The 20,209-nt window shown below is 35.2% G+C and overlaps 1 protein-coding gene across 1 annotated transcript in view; it reads left to right on the top strand.

Annotated features, from left to right (window-relative positions):
* Nucleotides 1–20,209, top strand: part of TMEM135 (transmembrane protein 135) — a 255,523-nt gene that overhangs the window by 163,949 nt on the left and 71,365 nt on the right. The window contains exon 6 of the mRNA XM_070457152.1: nt 6,818–6,864. Coding sequence (XP_070313253.1) covers nt 6,818–6,864 — 47 coding nt within the window. The remainder of the gene's footprint in view (nt 1–6,817; nt 6,865–20,209) is intronic.

The raw sequence follows: 20,209 nt of genomic DNA, 5'->3' as shown, positions 1-20,209 counted from the left end.
TATAAATCCACAGACCAAAGAAATTTAATGATGTCCTAGTAAAAGAAGCAATGAAGAAGACTATAAGGCCCCTCATAATCAAATTCTAAGAAGACACTGAAGTGGTACTCATTGAGCCAACTACTGAAATAAAATGATAGATCAACCTAGAAATTGATACCCAGAAAAAATAACTTTAAAAACAAAGGTCAAAACTTTTTTAGACATACATTTTTAAGAAAAATATTTAAAATATATTTTCTATAAAATATATAGAACTATAATGGATGATAGCAATAGCACAAATTTTAGGAACAGGGAAGAAACAAGTATTCTATTGAGGAATTCCATTTTATATGTTAAGTGGTATAATATCACTTGAATGGAGACTATCAATTTAAAGATGTTTACTACAAAGCCTTTAAACAAACAAGCCAACAATGGAGGGAAGATGGAGTCTTTTAAAAAAACTGAGTTGATTCAAAAAAGGCAGAGGAAGAAAAAAGAAACAGATAAGGAACCATCAGGTTCTTTTCTGCTAGCTCACTGTTAAAGAATCTTTCTGCCAAGACAGGAGGAGACCCAGGTTCAATCCCTGGTCTGGGAGGATCCCATCTCCTGCAGAGCAACTGAGCCGGTGCTCCAGAGCCTGGAAGCAGCGGTTCTGAGCCCACGAGCTGCAACTACTGGAGCCTGGGCGCCTAGAGCCTGCGCTTCACAGCAAGAGAGGCCCACACCCTGCAGCTGGAGGGTGGCCCCCGTGTACCGCGAGTGGGGAACAGCACCCGCAGTCGCCGGGACCCAGCACGGCTAAAGACAAATAAAGAAAATGATGAAAAGGAAACTGTAGAAAAAATAGCAAGAGAATAGATTTAGTTGTGAAGTTACCAATAATCGTACTAAATATAAACAATCTAAATATACCAAATGAAGAGGTGGAGGTTTCAGACAGGATAAAAAAAGCAAGAAACAGCAATATGATGCCTATAGGCATTGAATATAAAGACCAAATCAATTAAAAGTGGAAAACTAATGGTAACCAAAAGAAAGCTGGAATTACTGTCAGATGAAATAGATTTCAAAGCAAAGAATGCCAGAGACAAAGAAGGTAATTTCATCATGGTAAAGTAGGCGTAAGTCTAAATGTCTTGTCCCTAATAGCAGAGCTTCAGAATACACCAAGGAGAAACTGACAAACTGTGAGAAGAGATTATGGAGACGCCTGCATAATTACCGCAGGGTATTTTGATACTCTCTCTCAATAATTGTTGAACCAGTAGACAGATAAATCAATAAAGATTGATGAGACTGGAACAACCCTGTTAAGCAGCTTGATCCTCTCCCGACAGCAGTTGAATCCACATTCTTTTAAATTTAAAAGGCACACAGGTTATTTACCAAACAAACAAAACATATTCTGGGCATCAAGTAAGTTTTGATAAATCTAGGAATAATCAAGTCCAATGAAGTATTTTCTGACCCTAATAGAATAAATAAGTCAATAACAACAAAAAGATAGCTGAAAATCCCTAAGTATGTGGAAATCAAGTAACACACTTCTAATGAAGTCTTGGACGTGAGTTTGAGTAAACTCTGGGAGTTGGTGTGTAAACTCAGGGAGGCCTGGAGTGCTGCAGTCCATGGGGTCACAAAGAGTCGGACACCGCTGAGCGACTGGACTGAACTGAATTAAGCCATGGGTCGTAAAAGGGAGCAAAAGCAAAAATTAGAAAGTATTTTGAATGGAATAAAAATGGACTCTAGAATATTAAAATTAGGATACTTGTACATCAGACATTAAGGGGAAATTTATATCATTGTACATCTATACCAGAAAAAGAAGAACAACAAACAAAAAATTAAACCAATGGCCTAAATTTCTACCTTTAAGAAACTAGGAAAACAAATCAAATCAAACAAAAAGGAATTAATAAAAATTAAAGTAAACAAGATAGAAAATGGAAAAAGAAAACTGATTAAAGAAAAGCCCTTTTTTTGATAAAAATCCATACAGTTAAGTTCACAGACTAATAAAGCCAAGAAGGTACAAACTGCCAGTATTGGGAATGAGAAAGGTGACCTCACCACAGAGATAGTGAGGGAATGCTACTAAAAATATTTGGGGTGTGATAAATATGTTCGTCATCTTAATTCTGATTTTACAGCTCTGTACCTATGTCAGAACTTACAAATTTGTACACATTAAATGTCAGTTATACCCCAATAAATCTATAAAAATTTTAAAATAGCCACACTTGTGAAAAGTAGCTGCAGAATTAAACTATGGAGTAGTATTCTATAAGATCTTTGAAGGTTAGAATCATTTTTAAATATCTTTTGTATAGAATGAAAACAGTAACACTTGACCAATATTTGTTTAATAGAGGAAATGCAAGATACAACTAGCAGGGTAGACATGGATGTATCACTGGCTTTTTAAGGATCTAAGTTTCCTACTATGAAAAAAAATACATTACCTGAAGTACCTTTTACCTCTAAAATTCTATAATTCGAAACATAGAGACTATATTCTTCATTTAACTACAATTTGCATTTGTTTGGAAAAGCAGTCTGTTGAAGTTAGTGTTTAACAGATTTACTACAATTAATTAAAAAAAAGCTTTGAAAACTGTATGTTGCTAAAAATGAAGTCCTTTCTTTAGCATCTTTAACATAATACTGACCATCTTTCTCAATAAAATTAAAAAATATTTTCCATTGGTTCTGTTGATAGAGTCCCCTTGTTTATTCCTCATCTCTTAGAGTCTCTACTAATAAGTCTTTGCTTCCTTGACCACTTTGTGTAAAACCACACCTTTATCTCCTTATCCTACTTTGTTTTGCTTCAGAATTCATTACTGTCTGACATACTAATCTGATATCGTCTCTTACCTTACCAGAATGTAAGTCCCACAAGGGCAAGGACTTTGTCCATTTTGTATACTGCTTTAAGTTCTACAATAGTGCCTGGCGCATTGTATGTGTGAATATTTCTTGAATGAGTTGATCAGTTGTACTTTAATAATATCCCTTACATGTTTCCTCCTGCTTGCACAGATTTTATGTCTTAAAACTAAAAAAAAAAAAGTGAACTTCAAATATTGGTGATTTGAGAAGATTTCGTAAGGTCAAAGTCCACTTGCTTTTAAACAAAGGTTTTAAAAACCTTTCTAGGTTTCTCTGTCTCTGGATGAGGTTTTTATACCTACATCACTTTCATGAATAATAGAACAAAATAAAAGTAATCTGCTAAATCCCTGACACTGCAAGTATTGTCTCACTTAATCTTCCTAACAATTCAAAGTGAGGTGATATACTCACTTTACAAATAAGGGATCTAAGATTTTAGGGGAAATTATAAAAAACACATCATGTCTGCATCTCCTTTGCTACCTTGCAAGTAGGACATCGGTACTATATTTCTGGATCCCATATATATGCATTAATATATGATCTTTCTCTTTCTCTTTTGGACTTAACTTCACTCTGTGTAATAGGCTCCAAGTTCTTCCATCTCATTAGAAAGCATCAAAAGTCACACAGAACTAGATTCAGACCTTTATTTGCCTTATTCCAGAGCTTGAGTTCTTAAACATTATATTCTTTCCCAGTTTCAAATGTATTATTCATGGAGATAATCATTAGTTTCATGTGAGCACAGATAGGTCTAGCATATGAAGATAGAGCATAGCAACATTTCGAGGGAGGCTTTTGGAAGTTTTCTTTGGAGAAGATAGAGAACATAGGAAGGACTTGTGTGACACTTCCAGGGTGGTTTGTGAATGGAGTCTGTGAGGGGGATAATGACTTGTGCAGGGAAAGAATGAAATGCTGAGCATTTGGGAAGATTGGCATTGCCCCAAGGGGATTCAAGGAAAGGGAAATAAAAATTGAGTTTCTTGATCTGGATCATTGGCTAGCAAATTATTGCCAGTAAACAAACTCACTTGGACTTTATAATTGATTAAGCAGTAACTGAAAATTATTCTTTATGCTTTGTCACATTTTCAAAAACAGTGACATGAACCTTATGCATCCTGGATAAGGTATTTTTAAAGACAAGAGAGATTTGGAGAAGAAAAGGAGATAGAAGAGTGTGTGCATGTTTATTAGATTTTATGTACTTTATAATGAAAGATTTCATATTTTATAAGAAATTAATAAAAGTATTTGTTTTTTTAGTAATTGATACCCACCCTTTTAAAAGGATGGACTTCCTTTTCGCTCAGATGGTAAAGAATTGGCCTGTAGTACAGGGGACCTGGGTTCGATCCCTGGGTCAGGAAAATCCTTTGGAGAAGGAGATAGTAATCCACTCCAGTATTCTCGCCTGGAGTATCCCATGGACAGAGGGGTCTGGTGGGCTACAGTCCATGGGGGTCAAAAAAGTCAAACATGCCTAAGTGATTAACACACACACATCCTTTTAAAAAATTAGATTTATTTAAACAAACAAAAAAAAATGCAGCTGCCCCATTTCTCCCAGCACTCTCCTGCATTCTGTAACATATCTGTTTTTGATATCTGTGAGCTCAAATTTCTGTCTTTCTTCCTTATTCTTTCTCCCTTCTTCCTTCTCCCTTCTTCCTCCTTCACATTCCACATGGAAGAGATCATATAATATTTGTCTTTCTCTGACTGACTTATTTCACTTAAAGCATAGTGCCCTTGGGGTCCTTCGATATTGTTGCAAGTGGCAAGATTTCATTTTTTTTTGTGGCTGAATAGTATCCCCCCACGTGTGTGTGTATGTGTATACCATGGTTTAATTATCCATTCATCTATTGATGGACACTTAACGTTGTTTCCATATCTTGGCTATTGTAAATAGTGCATCGTATATGTCTTTTACAGTTAGTGTTTTCGTTTTCTTTGGATAAATATTTGGAATTAGAATTGCTGGACCATATGGCAGTTTTATTTTTACTTTTTTGAGGTGCCTCCATACTGTTTTCCATAGTGATTGCACCAATTTACCTTCCCACCAACAGTACACAGGGGTTCCCTTTTCTTAATATCCTCATCAACATTTGTTATTTCTAGTCTTTTTGATGATAACTATTCTAACAAGTGTTAGATGATATCATATTATGGTTTTGATTTGCATTTCCCTAATGTTGAGCATATTTTCATGTACTTGTAGGCTGTTTATATGTCTTCTTTGGAAAAATTTAATCTTCTGACCATTTTAAAATTGGATTATTCTTTTGATATTGAGTTGTAGGAGTTCTTTTTATATTTTGGATTTTAGTTCTTTATCAATTATGTCATTTGTAATTATTTTCTCCTATTCAAGTTTCCTTTCCATTTTGCTGATGGTTACCTTTGTTTTTCAGAACTTTTTAGTTTGCCATCTCACTTTGTTTTTGCTTTTGTTGCTTTTGGTGTCAGATTTTTAAAAATCACCATGACCCATGTCAGGAGCTTGCCAACTATGTTTTCTTCTGGGAGTTTTATGGTTTCAGGCCTTACATTCAAATCTGCAGTCTATTTTGAGTTAATTTTGTGTGTGATGTAAGATAGTGGTCTGGCTTCATTCTTTTGCATGTGTCTATCCTATTTCTGCAGTACCATTTATTGAAGAGACTGTTGTATCCTCATTGTGTATTCTTGGCTCCTTTATCATAAATCAATCGACCATATATGCGTGGGTTTATTTCTGGGCCCTTTTATTCTGTATCATTCTCTATTCTCCTTTTATGCCGATACCATACCATTTTGATTACTATAGCTTTGAAATATGGTTTGAAATCAGAGAGTATGATGCCCATCCTCTTTTGAGTTGGTAGGCTTATATATTTTTAAGTCATTCAGTCTGTGTGTATAATGTGTATCTCAAGCCAAGGTGGCCAACCTGTCAAGCTTGATTTGTAACAGCAAAATTTTTACACTTTCCTTAGGTCAACTAGAATTTGTGTTGGGAATAGCTGAACACTATTTTGTACCATTTTTGTGGTTCCTTGTGGTCAGTCTTTAATAGTTGATGATTGTTCACTTGTCATTTGTGATGAGAGGACATCAATTTTTGTGTTTAGTTTATGCTGTTATTGTTGACATAGGAACACATTTTACATCTGTTTTATTGTTTTAAAACAATTTTATGGGAGATCCACTTTCTTGGTGTAACTAAGCTTTTGGTCAGGACTTGGGTTTGAATTCTTTTCGTATACGTCTTAGTATATTGTGTTTAGTGTGATGTGTTTTAAGGGAGCTTCTCTAATCCAGATTTATTGTGTGTTTTCATGCTTGTTATTAGAGAAAAAAAATTTTTTTAATAGGGAGTCTATATCCCATACAGGATGATTATATTTTTAGGGGCTTTTTTTATTGATTATAATTGGTTGTCAACTGGGCTGTGTTTTATATTTTAAAATCTGGTTATCTTGATGTAATAGTTAATAAACTTTATGATTTTTCTGCTGACTTCACTATATAAAAGCTATTGTCTTTGTTTTTGGGTTAGTTGCTTCTTCAGGAATTCTTAGATATAATTTTAACAATTGGCTGTTCTTTTTTGAACCCTGTTACCCTCTACTGAATCTATATACATGCATACATGTATATACAGTGTTATATATCTAAATATGTATATATATATACACATATATATTGTATAGTTAGGTAGATTTATTTATTTACATATGTGTAAATATACAGACTCATTTATGCCTTGATTTAACTTTTTGAAAGGTAGGGAATGTGATATGTATATGACTGGTTTTATATACCTTTTCATTGTTTCAGGTATAAGGCTTAATAGTGGGGATTTTGCTTTGATAAGACACAAATGATGATATCAGTGTTCTCTTGCAAGTGATGTATTATCTCCTTTTTATAGGTCCTTTTGTTCTGCATCACAGCTGCCATGTACATGTTCTTTTTCAGGTATGTTCTATCTATTTACTTTAATAGAAAAAATACTCTTCCTTGGTAATTTAAAAATCATCTGTGTAACTAACGTGTTTCCTAAATTATTATTCCCCATAAATGACATGAATTTTTGTTTGATTTGTTTTGTTTTCTGGAGTGGTCAGAGATAAGTCACTGCTTCTTAGTGAAGAGAGAAGGAAAGGGAAGGAAGATGTGATTTTTTTCACATTATGCTTATAAGTTCATCTTGGAAAGCTGAATATATAAATTAATAGTCCTCAGATCTTGATAAGTGAATTTTTGCTTTTTTGGCCCTTATTTTGGATACTCGTCACTCTCTTTATAAAACAATCAACATTCAAATTTAAATGAGAGAAAAGTGATGGTAGGGCTTAATCTAAGTCTTCTGCAAAGGTAACCTAGCACACTAATCACCGTCTGTAAAACATTAAGTTAGTTTGTGATGTCAAAGTTGCGTTTTTCATTGACACTGAAACTCTCAGGAATGTGGGGGAGTATTAGAATGGCCCAAAATTGTAATGCCAATAAATATGGTGTCTGTCATTGTTGCATAAACACAACAGTATGGGAGTAAGATTTTTGATTAGGAAGAGTCCATTCTTTAATTTGAAGTAATACCAGTAATTCCTGTCTGTTTCGCTCTTATTACACTCATTTGAATAGACTTCTTTCTTAATTTTTCATGATACAGGCAGAATTCAGTCACAACAAGGAAGTACAAGTCTTTTAAAATTAAAATTTACAGTGATTGACAAAGACAATTATGGATTTTAGTGAGATATATTTGATAGATCTTTTTTGTTTAACCTAAATAGACAGTTCAACAAAAGCAGAAGGTTTAAACAACTAATGTTCTATTAATGTTTGATAAGCATGGTGATATAATTTTAACTTCTTTTGACATTATAAAAATGTTACATGCAAATATAAAATGACAATGTTGCTTTAATTTTTCCTGTAAAAGACGGACAGGCTGTTAGAAGGAAAAAAATGGATGAAGTTTTTAAGGTGGGGAGGACTTATTCATAATGGAGTGCACAGTTATTAGCAACTGAGAAATCATTGCAGCTACATGGGAGCCTTTGTGAAATCACATGACCTACTGTTCTTAACATACTTTCATATATACTTTACAACTCCTATAATCACTTTCTTATATTTTGGTAATTTAGGGGTGTGGTATGGGAGTTGAGAACAATGACTTTCATTTTATCAGTTTCTAAAACCTTAATTGTATCCAGATGCATTATTATGAAAGTATTACAAGTTCATATAGTTTATCTTTATCCTCTGTCTAATCTGAAGATACCTAGTGAGAGAGATGTTAAAAAAAAAGATAAAAACTTAGAAACATATCTTTTCTTGGCATGCACAGGAGGAAAGTACAATATCAAGTAAAGTTTTTTGTGTGTGTGAGAATTCCTACCAAACCCATGTAGTTCAGTGAAACAGTCCTTCCCAATATGGCACTTTAAGACAGCACGTTTGATCAACATTTAGCATTTCTTAGTCATCAGAAGTTTTTGAGGTTTAAAAAAAATGTGTGAAATATAGTGATAGTGCCCAGTGTTAGTCAGGGTCCTAGGATATTGTACTTTGAAAACTGCTGCCATCAAACTAGTATTTTTGGTGTAGAAGGAAAATCAACCCTATAAATATGTATTTTGGTGCAGAGCTATGGAACCTTTTCCTGTTTCAGTCACAAAGTCTAGGTTAAAAACAACAATTTAAAATACTTTCCAGAAGGCTCAATACAAGGTTTTAGTGCCAAGATAAACATTTTCCATTTTCTGAGGAAAGGGGTTGTTTTTCTCCAAAAAGCAGCACTATCACCAAATTCCTAGTGTTCTTGGCAGAGGTTAGTTTGAATAACTCAACAAAAGAGGTTTGGTAAATGGTAAAATAAAACCATTTATAACGTACTGCAACCAAAGAAAACAGTGTTATATGTTTGTCTGAATTCTAGCATGTGTTTGGAATGCACAAACAAGTTAGCACTTAGCAAGTCCAATTGCATTAGAATATTTTGTTTTTGAAATTCAGCTTTATTGTAAATACAGATATCTTAGGAGTTATTTATTCCATTTATTAACAGTTACTTTAATTCTAATTGCATAAAATCAGATCAGTTAAGTATCAAATAATATTGTCCCCATGTTTCCATTTATGGTAACCTTTACTAAGAAGAGGATAAGGAAAACATTTTGTGTTAGAAATGAGTCAACATGTGTTTTTATCCTAACCCATAAATGGGAAAAATGGAAATGAGACCCCGTTTCAATACAGAGAAAATTTGCCAATTTTATGTTTTTTTAAAGAAAGAACTTAGAAAGTAGTTCCATAAGTATTTTCTTAAAGTGACATAGGATGTGATAGTTATAAAATGAATTTACTTAAAAAACAACAGAGTGCTCATGGTATTGAAACCATGGTTATTAAAATATATAGTGAAAATATCTTACTTTTGCATAGCTTTTAGTTATTTTATAGGTATAGGTCTTTTCTGATTATCCCATACATGATGATCCCTTTTTATCTTTTGTATTTTTTAAATTATGAAAGTATGATAACATATTTACAGGAAATTTGGATAATACAGAACAAAGTTATATATAGTTCCACTATATATTACAGTTTTTATTTTAAGTAGATAAATTAAGATTTTTAGTTGGAGTTTCAACATCAAACTCTCAAAAATTAATAGAATGAATATACAGAAAGGTAGAAGGATATAGTAGGCCTGAAAAACACTGAATCAATTTAACATAATTAAGATTTATACAGTCTTCACACAACAGTAGGCTACAAATTCTACTCAAGTTTCCATAGACTATAAACTTGGGGACACTGGAACATATCCACAGACATAAAACAACGTACAAAAGTTTCAGGGTATAAAGGTATTGAAATCATACAGAGTTTGTTCTCTTGTCACTGTGAAATTATGTTAAAAATCAATATCAATATATTTGAAAATAACCCATATATTTTCAAGCGCAATGCGACATTTACTGAGAAAGACCTTTGACTTAGCCACTGAAAGAAGAATGAAAAGACGCAGAGGGTGATTACAGAGAAGGAAGCATTTAAATAAGAATTCAATACCAAAATGAGAAGTTAATATTAAAGACACTTTAAAAACCCCATCATACATGGTGATCTTGATTTTTAATTGGTATCCCAGAAATAAAGCTTACATTCAAATGAAATTCTGGGAGCACTTCAAAGGTGTGGGTGGTATGTAAAGGTAGGAAAGGTAGTATGTGAAGAGAGAGTTCTAGTCTTGTTCCAGTTATTCATAGTGATTGTGCCTCTTTTGTGTAAGCATTATATTATTTTGTATATTATTGTCATAACTTTGCCTGAGGTAGTGTCTGTCACTGTCAATTCAGACCAAGCAGAAGTCATACTTGAAGACTTGATAGACTGTTTTGTCAAATGCGTCTTTAAGGTATTTCTTTACTTCCAAGAGTGTATTTATGGGTAAAGCAATGTAAGTTTTTTTCAAGTAAAAGGGTTTATCATAATTATTGATTCAGGCTTGCTTAGGATCTTCCCAACAGTCAATGTGGAGAAAATAAAGTTTCTTTTGAACCGCTTGCTCTTTCTTGTTTTAATTGAGAAACAAAGCAAAAAAATCAACAATAATGGAGACACTGCAACAAAACTATTATGCTTAATCCTGCTCACAACTTTTAAATGTTATTTTGTCTGTTTTATTGTCAACATTAGTGATCTGTGTATAAAGAACATAAATATTTTAGAAAAACGAAGTAATCCAGTTTCATTTTTCTTTAATTTAAAATAGTATCATAAAGCATATTATGACAACTTTGATCCCATCTTAGTGAGTACCTAGCTAGAAATTCTTTCCACCTGCCTATGCAAAGGCAGCAACAAATCCAACAATTTGTTTAAACATGTAGATTGAACAGCTCAGACTTGTTGTCATAGCAGATAATCTACAGACTATATATGACTGATTCACAGCAGACATATGTTAATCTGCTATAAACATTGGATTTTTAGTTAAAAACCAGTGCAAATTAAAGTTTATTGTGGTTGTGTTTTATACATATTTAGTAACAGTATTGATGACTGCTATTCCATGAATTTGTACTACTCTGTGAAGGCCAACATTAATAAACTATAATATTTCATTAGTCTCAACATATGGATGTAGATTTTTTTTTTTTAAGAAAACGACACTATTTATTGATTGGACCTGCAGTTCTTGAGTGAAAGATGTTTCTGATTATCCTTGAATCTGTTTACATAAACATCATATCTTTGAAATAACAACTAGTAAAAACTTTTGATCTGGGCCTTTCAGCCATTTACTGATTTTTGAAAAACCCTTTAAATATCAGTAAGTTTCTGTATTTTTGAATTGTTTTCTAAAATGACACAAAAATCCAATCTAGAAAATTATATACGGCATTCAGGTTTGGGGGAGCTTGTCTTAAATAATTAGATTTTTATTTCAAGGAGATCAGTTCCAGCAATGCTGAGTGAGAGTGAATGGGGTTTTAAGAGGGCATAGTACCAGATAATGGGAGGACACCAAGGCAATTATTCAGGAGAGAATTGGTGAGGGCATCGTTGAAGGTTATGGTTATGACTTGATGAAGAGTGAATTTATCTAAAACAGGAGGAAGAGCAAAACACTGGAAAGTGAGCATATTAGAAAACATGTGGAAATTACATACAAGTTTTGTAAACACTGAGATTGAGTTCCTTTTAAGACATTCACATAGAGAAATACAGATATAATTTATTTGGAGTTCATAAGATAAATAGAGGCTATTCTTGATTGTCATATGAGCAGTTTGACTTTGGACAAATTATACAACTTCTGTATACCTCAGCTTTTTCATTATTAACAAGTTTAAATTGCTAGGATTGTGGGGAATTACATAACAAACAATGTCTTTCCAACTTTTTTGGATGGCACTCAAAACAAGAACCGTATTTTAAATTTTGACTATGCATACACACAAATTTCCCTGAATAATATATAACCTTACTACATGTAATACATTTGAATAGTTTACATTCTAGTTTATTTCATTTATTTTAAAAGCTGTTTTGCCCCAATAATGGATAACCACTAGCAGTGAAAAAGACCACTTGAGTAACACATGTGAGCACCAAGTACAGTGATTGTTATTTTAGTAAAAATAGAGTTGAGAAGTGTTTGTTGTTTTTAAACTTAGGGAAGATAGTTAATTAAAATAGAGAATTTGAGGAATGAAATTATATTTACTGTTAATGCTGTAGATATGTCCAGTAAAGCAAGGGTTAAAGAAGTGTTCATTTTGCTCTAGCAACCTGGTTGAGAAATTTCAGTGGTAACCTGTTGAGAAATTTCTGTAGTTGAGTTGAAATAGTAGATTGAGAAATAAATGTGCCATGTTGTATACTTTTAAGTACAATGATATTTGTCAATTATTTCTCAATAAAGTTGGGAAACTTTTTTTAAATAAATTTTTTAAAAAATGGCAGTCCAGTGGTTAGGACTCCAAGCTCTAACTTCTGAGGCCCCTAGTTCAATCCCTCATTAGAGAACTTAAGATTCCACAAGCTGTACTGCACAACCAAAAAAAAAAAAGAAAACGTAAAAAATGTGAGATGTCGAAGTAGAATGAGTTTGAGAGGAGAAAGATAGGGAAAATTGTTATAAGATTGAGGGTTTTTCTTTTGTTTTCCTTCTTTATTTAGGTAAGAGAGATGGTGCATGCCTGCTCAGCCGCTTTAGTCATGTCTGATTCTTTGCGTTCCCATGAACTGCCCGCTAGGCTCCTCTGTCCATGGGATTCTCCAGGGAAGAATACTGGAGTGGGTTGCCATGCCCCACTCCAAGGGATCTTCCCGACCCAGGGATCCAACCCACGCCTCTTACATCTCCTGCATTGACAAGCAGGTTCTTTACCACAAGCACCACCTGGGAAGCCCATCAAGAGAGACTAGATTATGAGAAAACTTAAGTGGATAAAATAATATTGCATAAGCAAGAGAGATTGGCACATTGGGGAATGGGAAAGAAAAGAGAAATGGTCTAGGATCCAGTCCAAAGTGTCTACATACATGGCTAGATTGTGAAACCTACTTCTCTGAGAGACATCATGACAAATGACTGTGAGGAAACTGAAGCTCTGTTTGAAAGCTTCACACAGTTTAAGTGAAAGAGGACTGATAGATAGAAATGACAATAGAAAAATCTAATGCTTTTTATGGCTTCCTGAATTCATTGTCATTCCTGAAAGATAAATTGTTAGTGAGTCTACATGGACTTGTGAAACCAGTGTTCCTCGGAAGATACATGCAAGTGAAACAGGGTACTAACATAATTGGCAAATAGAATCGGACAGCTTACCAAAAAATGCAAAACCTGTCTTATGAAAAGACAAACAGAAAACGTGGGTTCATAAATGTTGTGAATCACTTCCTCTGAGAATGCAAAGCTTATGACTGTTATCTGACTTTATTCTGGGTAGGAGAAAATTATTCTGCCTCTTCAGTGAATGGGCTCCATCTGTGGATGAAAGTTGTGGCAAATCTATTTTCACTTTTTGCCTGTTAGCCTTTGAGATACCCATGCCTAGATAAAGAAACCACTTAAAAAATTTTAACATACATTAATGTGTATTGATTTTGTTAGAAGGCAAAGGGTAATAGTGAATGAAGAAATGGCATGAACTTAAAATGCAACTACTAAAGTAAGGACTTAGTGGGACATAGTCAGGTCAGAAGTGGTCAGTTGCCTTTCAAAAACTGTTGCAGCTTTATTTTCATGAGTAAAAATGACATTTATTACTGATCATAGAAAGTTCTTAGACTGGCCTTTGCTGATAGAAACACTCAGATTGGAAGCAATTAAGTTTTAATGCTTGTTTTACCAGTTACAAGGAATGCGACAGTTCACTGTTCTCTTCATGCCTGGCGATTTGTTTCCAGTATTTTCTACTGGAGTTCTCCTCGAGCTAATCGAGGGGCACTCTAGGATAGCAGAGTTGGTTCCAAGCAAGAACCCTGGAGCCAGACGGTGTCAGTTCACCCCCCCCCCCGTCCACCTGAGTGCTTTGTGCTCGTGGATCAGTTGCTCAGACTCTCTGCCCCTCAGGTTTTTCGTCTTAAAGTGGTGATAATAACAGTACTTACCTCATGGGACCACTGTGAGTGTTAAATGACTGCCACGTTGTAAACTCACAGTAAATGTTAGCTGTGCTTATTATTTAACTCTGAACTCTAAAGATTATATATTGTATAATTCCATCTATAGGAAATGTCCAGGATAGGCAAATCCATAGAGATAGAAAGTAGATTTGTGTTGCCCGTGGCTAGGGGACTTACGGGGGATGGGGAATGACTACTAATTGGTATTCCCTTTTTATGGTGCTGAAAATATTCTAAAAGTAATTATGATAACGGCGACACAAATTCTGTGAATATGTTAATAAGTCGTTGAATGATACACTTTGAATAGTGAGTTATATGCTAATTTTATCAATTAAGCTATTATTTAAAAAAATCTGACCTGGAAATAGAGCTTTGTTGCACAGTGGCGTGGTGTTTCTTGTGTGAAAATCACTAAACTTTCCTCCAGTTGTCACGTCTCAGGGATGTTACTGTTTTCGTGGGCACATAGGTGTATCCTGAGAGAGCGCATCAGGAGACTTGTCTTGTTCTAAGGTGTATCTTAGGGAGGAATGCTCCCATGGAGGATGGTGGATCAGTGCACTGCAAAGCATGCTGCCTCTTTTCCAGAACTGTCAGAACTGCAGTTCAAAGTGTGCATATTTTTAGTTCTGAGACCCGTTAGAATTAGATGGGCAGCAATGAGGAAGCTACAGTGGAAGTCACAGATATTTATGTGATCATTATTACAACACTGTCCTAGTAAGGCTGAAATTTGCCTTTGATACTTACGAGTTTGGGTGTTTTTCTACTAGGTTGTTGTTGTTTAGTTGCTCAGTTGTATCCAACTCTTCACAACTCAGTGCATGCCAGGCCTCCCTGTCCCTCACCAGAGTTTGCCCAAGTTTACGTCCATTGCATCGGTGATGCCATCCAGCCATCTCATCTGCTGATGCCATCTTCTCCTTCTGCCCTCGGTATTTCCCAGATAGGGTCTTTTCAAATGAGTTGGCTGTTTGCATCAGGTGACTAAAATATTGGAGTTTTAGCTTCAGCACCAGTCCTTCCAATGAGTATTCAGGATTGATTTCTTTTGGAAATCAATGAACTGGTTTGATCTCCTTGCTGTTCTAGGGACTTTTACTTGGTAGTAACATTTGAAGAGTAGTTTTTTTTTTAAAAAAACTTTTTTAGTCTTATATGATTGCCAATAAAGACTGATTTCAGAAATATATGCAGAGGTATAATAACAAACATGCTTATTGATTGGAGGAAAACATGATTGGAGAATGGAAATAAATTTATTTGCCTGAAATGTTTTGGCTTTTAGTGAATATATTCTCAAGTGTAAGTCTGATGCATTACCGCTGATCAAAATAAAACATCATACATCACCATTTAAAGACTGTGATCATCAGAATGTACTTTAAATATCTATGAAGTCCACTGCTAATACATTCCATTTTAGTTTGAATGGAAATTATATTTACAGTGTTTGAAAATATAAATTATGTCCCAACCTGATTATATTTTGAGTATATATTTCATAGATTATATTTGATTATATATTGATATTGATGATATTTGAAAGAAGAATTTTGCTGTATTTTCTGTTTATTTTGGGAGTTTCAAAATCACTGCCCTTGACATAGAAAATTATTGAAATGAGTAGCAGGGCATAAAAATAAATATCAATATTTGTATAATATTGTATCGTATTTTTCCTCTTTCATGATCTGTTCTGAATGTTTCTTAAAACAAAATCACAGCCAGTGAAAACTGGGAATATTTGGATTTATTCCAGTCTATATCCTTAAAGCTTCAAATAACACATCCATGTATGGAGGAGACTGCTTTTCATGCTACACTGGTTCAGTCACAGCTTACCGGGACATCACAGCTGTCATGAACTGAAATTCACAGTAAAACAATATTTTTCTACCATTATCAATTTTCAGCACAGATTCTGTTTCAATGTGTGACTGAGTCACTGAACCAGGAAGGTGTTTACTTGCAAGGTGAGCTCGTGGAAATGGGAGAAGCTTTTAAGTTCTAAAATTTCAGCCAGTCTTCCCTAGAGGAAGGAAGAAGTGGGTCTCCTCCCTTTTTTGTATTCTCTTGTCAATCACAAAGCCTCTTTGTCCTGGGGGGGCCTTGCTGGTGACTGAGCACTGGCTTGTTTGTCGTGTTCCTGTCATCCTAAAATGCAGAATAAAAGAACAGAGCTTTGGGTTCTCAGGCCTTCTAGAGTAAGTTGCTTGTTACTGTCCAGGACCTGTGAATCCCAGCTGCCCTGAAATGCTTTCTGAAGTGATTTGTTCACTGAAATGGAGTATGTAATTCTTATGGTTTTGAGCTCCTTAGGCGTGTTCAGAGTAAGAATGATATTCAGAGTTACATGATGGAGAGCAGTTGAGCTTATCTTGTCTGATTTCTTCTATCACAAAAGCATCAAGCTCTAGTATCAGAAGCATAATTGCTATCTTGACTTCTGTTTCTTCCTTGAGTGTTAAAAAATGCTTTTTGGATTGGATCATTCCCAGTTCTGATATTTTGGATGAACCTTCCTTGCAGGGGGTCATTATAAGATATTTTCAGGGATTCTTACAAAAGATGAGACTCACCTCGTCTTGTAAAATCACCAGCAGTTTCTACTGGTATGAATGATGTTTCTACTGGTGTGAATCATGTAGGGAGATTTATTACAGTTGGCCAATCCCATGGAAATTACCTGAACCTAAGAATTTAAACATCATTCAAGTTTTTGATCACTTAATTTAAGTTATTATCTATGCCTTTGGGATTTTAGCTTACATCTCTTATAGCCTTCTGTTACATTTTATTATTAGAAAAATTGTGAATGAGTGTGACCAGGACTAATGTGGTTTTCACCTTGAAAGAATATAGGTCTCAAAAATTTGTTGCTTTTTTAATATTATTTGGAAAAGCAGAAATAGTACCTGTAAGGATGAGAAAGAAAGGTTTTGTTATCAAATGCAATATTTCTTTTACTTATTCTGAAGCATGTACTTGTTAAAGTTCAAGGGATATGAACTGTTACAAATGTATATGACTGATGTAAGGGCTGTAAGTGAAAGTGAAAGTCACTGAGTTGTGTCCGATTCTCTGTGACCCCATGGACTATACAGTCCATGGAATTCTCCAGGCCAGAATACTGGAGTGGGAAGCCTTTCCCTTCTCCAGGCGATCATCCGCACCCAGGGATTGAACCCAGGTCTCCTGCATTGCAGGAGGCTTCTTTACCAGCTAAGCCACCAGGGAAGCCAAGAATACTGGAGTGGGTAGCCTATCCCTTCTCCAGGGGAGCTTCCCGACCCAGGAATTGAACCATGATCTCCTGCATTGTAGGCGGATTCTTTACCAGCTGAGCTATCAGGAAAGCCCCAATGGCTGTAAAGGAGTTCTCAAACTTTACTGTATATACAGATAATTTGGGGAATCTTATTAAAATGCAGATTATGATTCAGCAGATCTGAGCTGGGGTGTTAGCGTCTGCATCTCTTAACTCCCAGGTGATGCCGGGGCTGCTGGCACTGGGGTCACATTCTGAGTAGCAAAACTGTTAAGTCACATCAAGAAATAAATGATAAAAATTTCCCTTAAAATCTGTAACTGAAAAAGAATCTGAGTATTTAATCGCTCTGCCTCCCCTTTAAAAAAAAAAATTTAAAGAACGTTTTTGGTTGCCCTGAGTTGTTGGCGCATGTGGGCTCCCTCTGGTTGCAGCAAGCAGGGGCCGCTCTCAGGGGCAGCGCTTGGGCTTCCCCTTGCCAAGCACAAGCTCTGGGCGCTCAGGCTCCTTGGCTGTGGTGCACGGGCTGAATTGCTTCGGAGCATGTGGAGTCTTCCTGGCCAGGAATCAGACCCCTGTTCCCTGCATTGACAGGCTGATTCTTATCCACTACACCACCAGAGAAGTCCCCCTCTTCCTCTCTTATACACCAGTTTTAGTGGGTCATAGCATGTAGGGTCAGAATGTTTCCCCCAAATATCCCAAGGTCTCTAATAAAAGGGAATAGGCTTACCCTGAAGTCCTTTCCTTAGTTGAAATAGAAAACAGTTCTTTATAGAATCACTTTAGGTTCCTAAAGATTATGAATTTTCCTTTTCTCTGTCTTAACTTCTTCTCAGCATCAACTTCTAGCACTTTAATATGTAGTTTACTTTTTCATCCCAATTTTAACTGCAACTTATCTACGGGGGATAAAAATGATGAGTCTGTTATTCAGTAGGTGAGTTAATGAGAGACTTTTCTGATCTAAAACTTAGCACGTCTCCTCTGTTTTTAAAGAATGTGTTAATTGTGCAAGTAATACACTAATAAATTCTTTCAAAAACTTCACATAGCATCAAAGTGTATAGTAAAAAGTGAAAGTTCTTCCCCCTTATCCAATTCCCTCTTCCTGCTTCTTTTTTCATTTGAAACCATCTTAACATTTGGCATATATCCTGCCAAAATTTTTTAATATAAATATGGCTCTATTTATTTTTTTAAAATAGGATCACATATTACATATTTCCTGCAGTATTTTTCTATTTAATGGTATATCTTAAGGTTCTCTCTGTATATCGCTGTCTATGGGTGTACCTCATTGTTTTTAATTGCTGCAAAAAATTTTATAAACCTTTATATAGTATTTTAAGTCATATTAAATTTTATACTGATTGTAGTTTTTCAGTCAGTTACAAACTGTGCAACTGTGAACATTCTCTTAAAAATATCTTTGTATGCATGTCCTAGTGTTTGTGTAGGTTGGGCAGTTACCTACAAATGTATTCTCTGGGTCAGATATGCTGTATGTATTTAATTTTGACAAATCTTGCCAGACAGTCCTTCGTAAAAGGCACTATGTGCCTGCCTGCGTGCTCAGTCACTTCAGCTGCGTCTTGCTCTTTGCAACCCTATGGACTGTAGCCCGCCAGGCTCCTCTGTCCATGGGATTCTCCAGGCAAGAATACTGGAGTGGGTTGCCATGCTCTCCTCCAGGGGATCTTCCTGACCCAGGCATCGAACCTTTATCTTTTCTGTCTGCTGTATTACTAGGCAGATTCTTTACCCCAGCACCACCTGGGAAGCCCTACAAGGCACTACTGATCTACTTTCCCTCCAAGAGTACTTGTTGATTACCAATTTTAGTTCTTGTCAATGATTTTTACCTTATCAATCAAATAATGTAAAAGATAATGCCTCCTTTCTGCCTTACTGTATATTTCCCTGGTGACTAGTGAGCTAGAATGCGTTTTCATTGGTTTGTCATTTTGACTGCATCCCTCTTCCCATTCTTTATTTTTTAATTTTTTGTGCTGATTTGTAGGAGCTCTGTATGCTATTAATAGTCTTTCCTAGTACAGTGTTGTGTCAGTCATCTAATATGTAAACAACAACCGTAAAATTGTAGTGGCATGGAACAAGCAAGTTGGCTGGGTCAACTTTGTCCCACTGTAGGCCTGTGGGTCAGTTAGGGCAACTCGGCTTTGCATGTATTCATACTGATGTCCAGGCTGAAGGGACAGAAGCTATTCAGGGTAAGTGGTCCTCATGGCAGCGCCATGAAATTTGTTTTTACTAACAGCATCTCCAAGATATCCATACATGTATATGCTAAGTACTTCATTTCAACCTAGCACCCACAAATTATCTGCTCATTTACCAAGGCATTTTGTTTGAGTTCCCCAGCTGGAGTTCTGAGTTGTTTTTGTTGCATAAATCATACTTATAAGGTATTAGCTTTCCAAAACAGTAAACTCGGTTTCCATGGAAAAATAACTTTTTTCCTTTTCGGTTTATGTAATATGTAGGTCAGTTACATAATTATATTAACAAATACAAATGACATAAACACATTTGGGGATAAACAGAACTGGTTTCTGGCATATGTGTAACTCAGCTAGTGTGCACTGACATACGTAGTCATATTTAGTAGTGGTCTTTTATCTTCCAGCAGTCAATGTCAACGTTAGAATGTTTTACAGAGAAAAGAGAATCTAAGATAAGTTTACTTTATTAAATGTAATCTTTTAAGTGGCGATTGCATAAGAGAATTTTTAATGTAAAGAGCACATTTAAAAAATATTTACTAGCATCTTTTTTTCTCTGCACTATTATCATCACTGTCCTCTTTTCCATTCTTTTTTTTTTTTCATTTAGTTTTATTAGTTGGAGGCTAATTACTTGACAGTA

Source organism: Odocoileus virginianus, chromosome 28 (assembly GCF_023699985.2).
Source record: "Odocoileus virginianus isolate 20LAN1187 ecotype Illinois chromosome 28, Ovbor_1.2, whole genome shotgun sequence".
NCBI lineage: Eukaryota > Metazoa > Chordata > Mammalia > Artiodactyla > Cervidae > Odocoileus > Odocoileus virginianus.
This window is presented reverse-complemented; position numbering and strand designations above follow the sequence as displayed.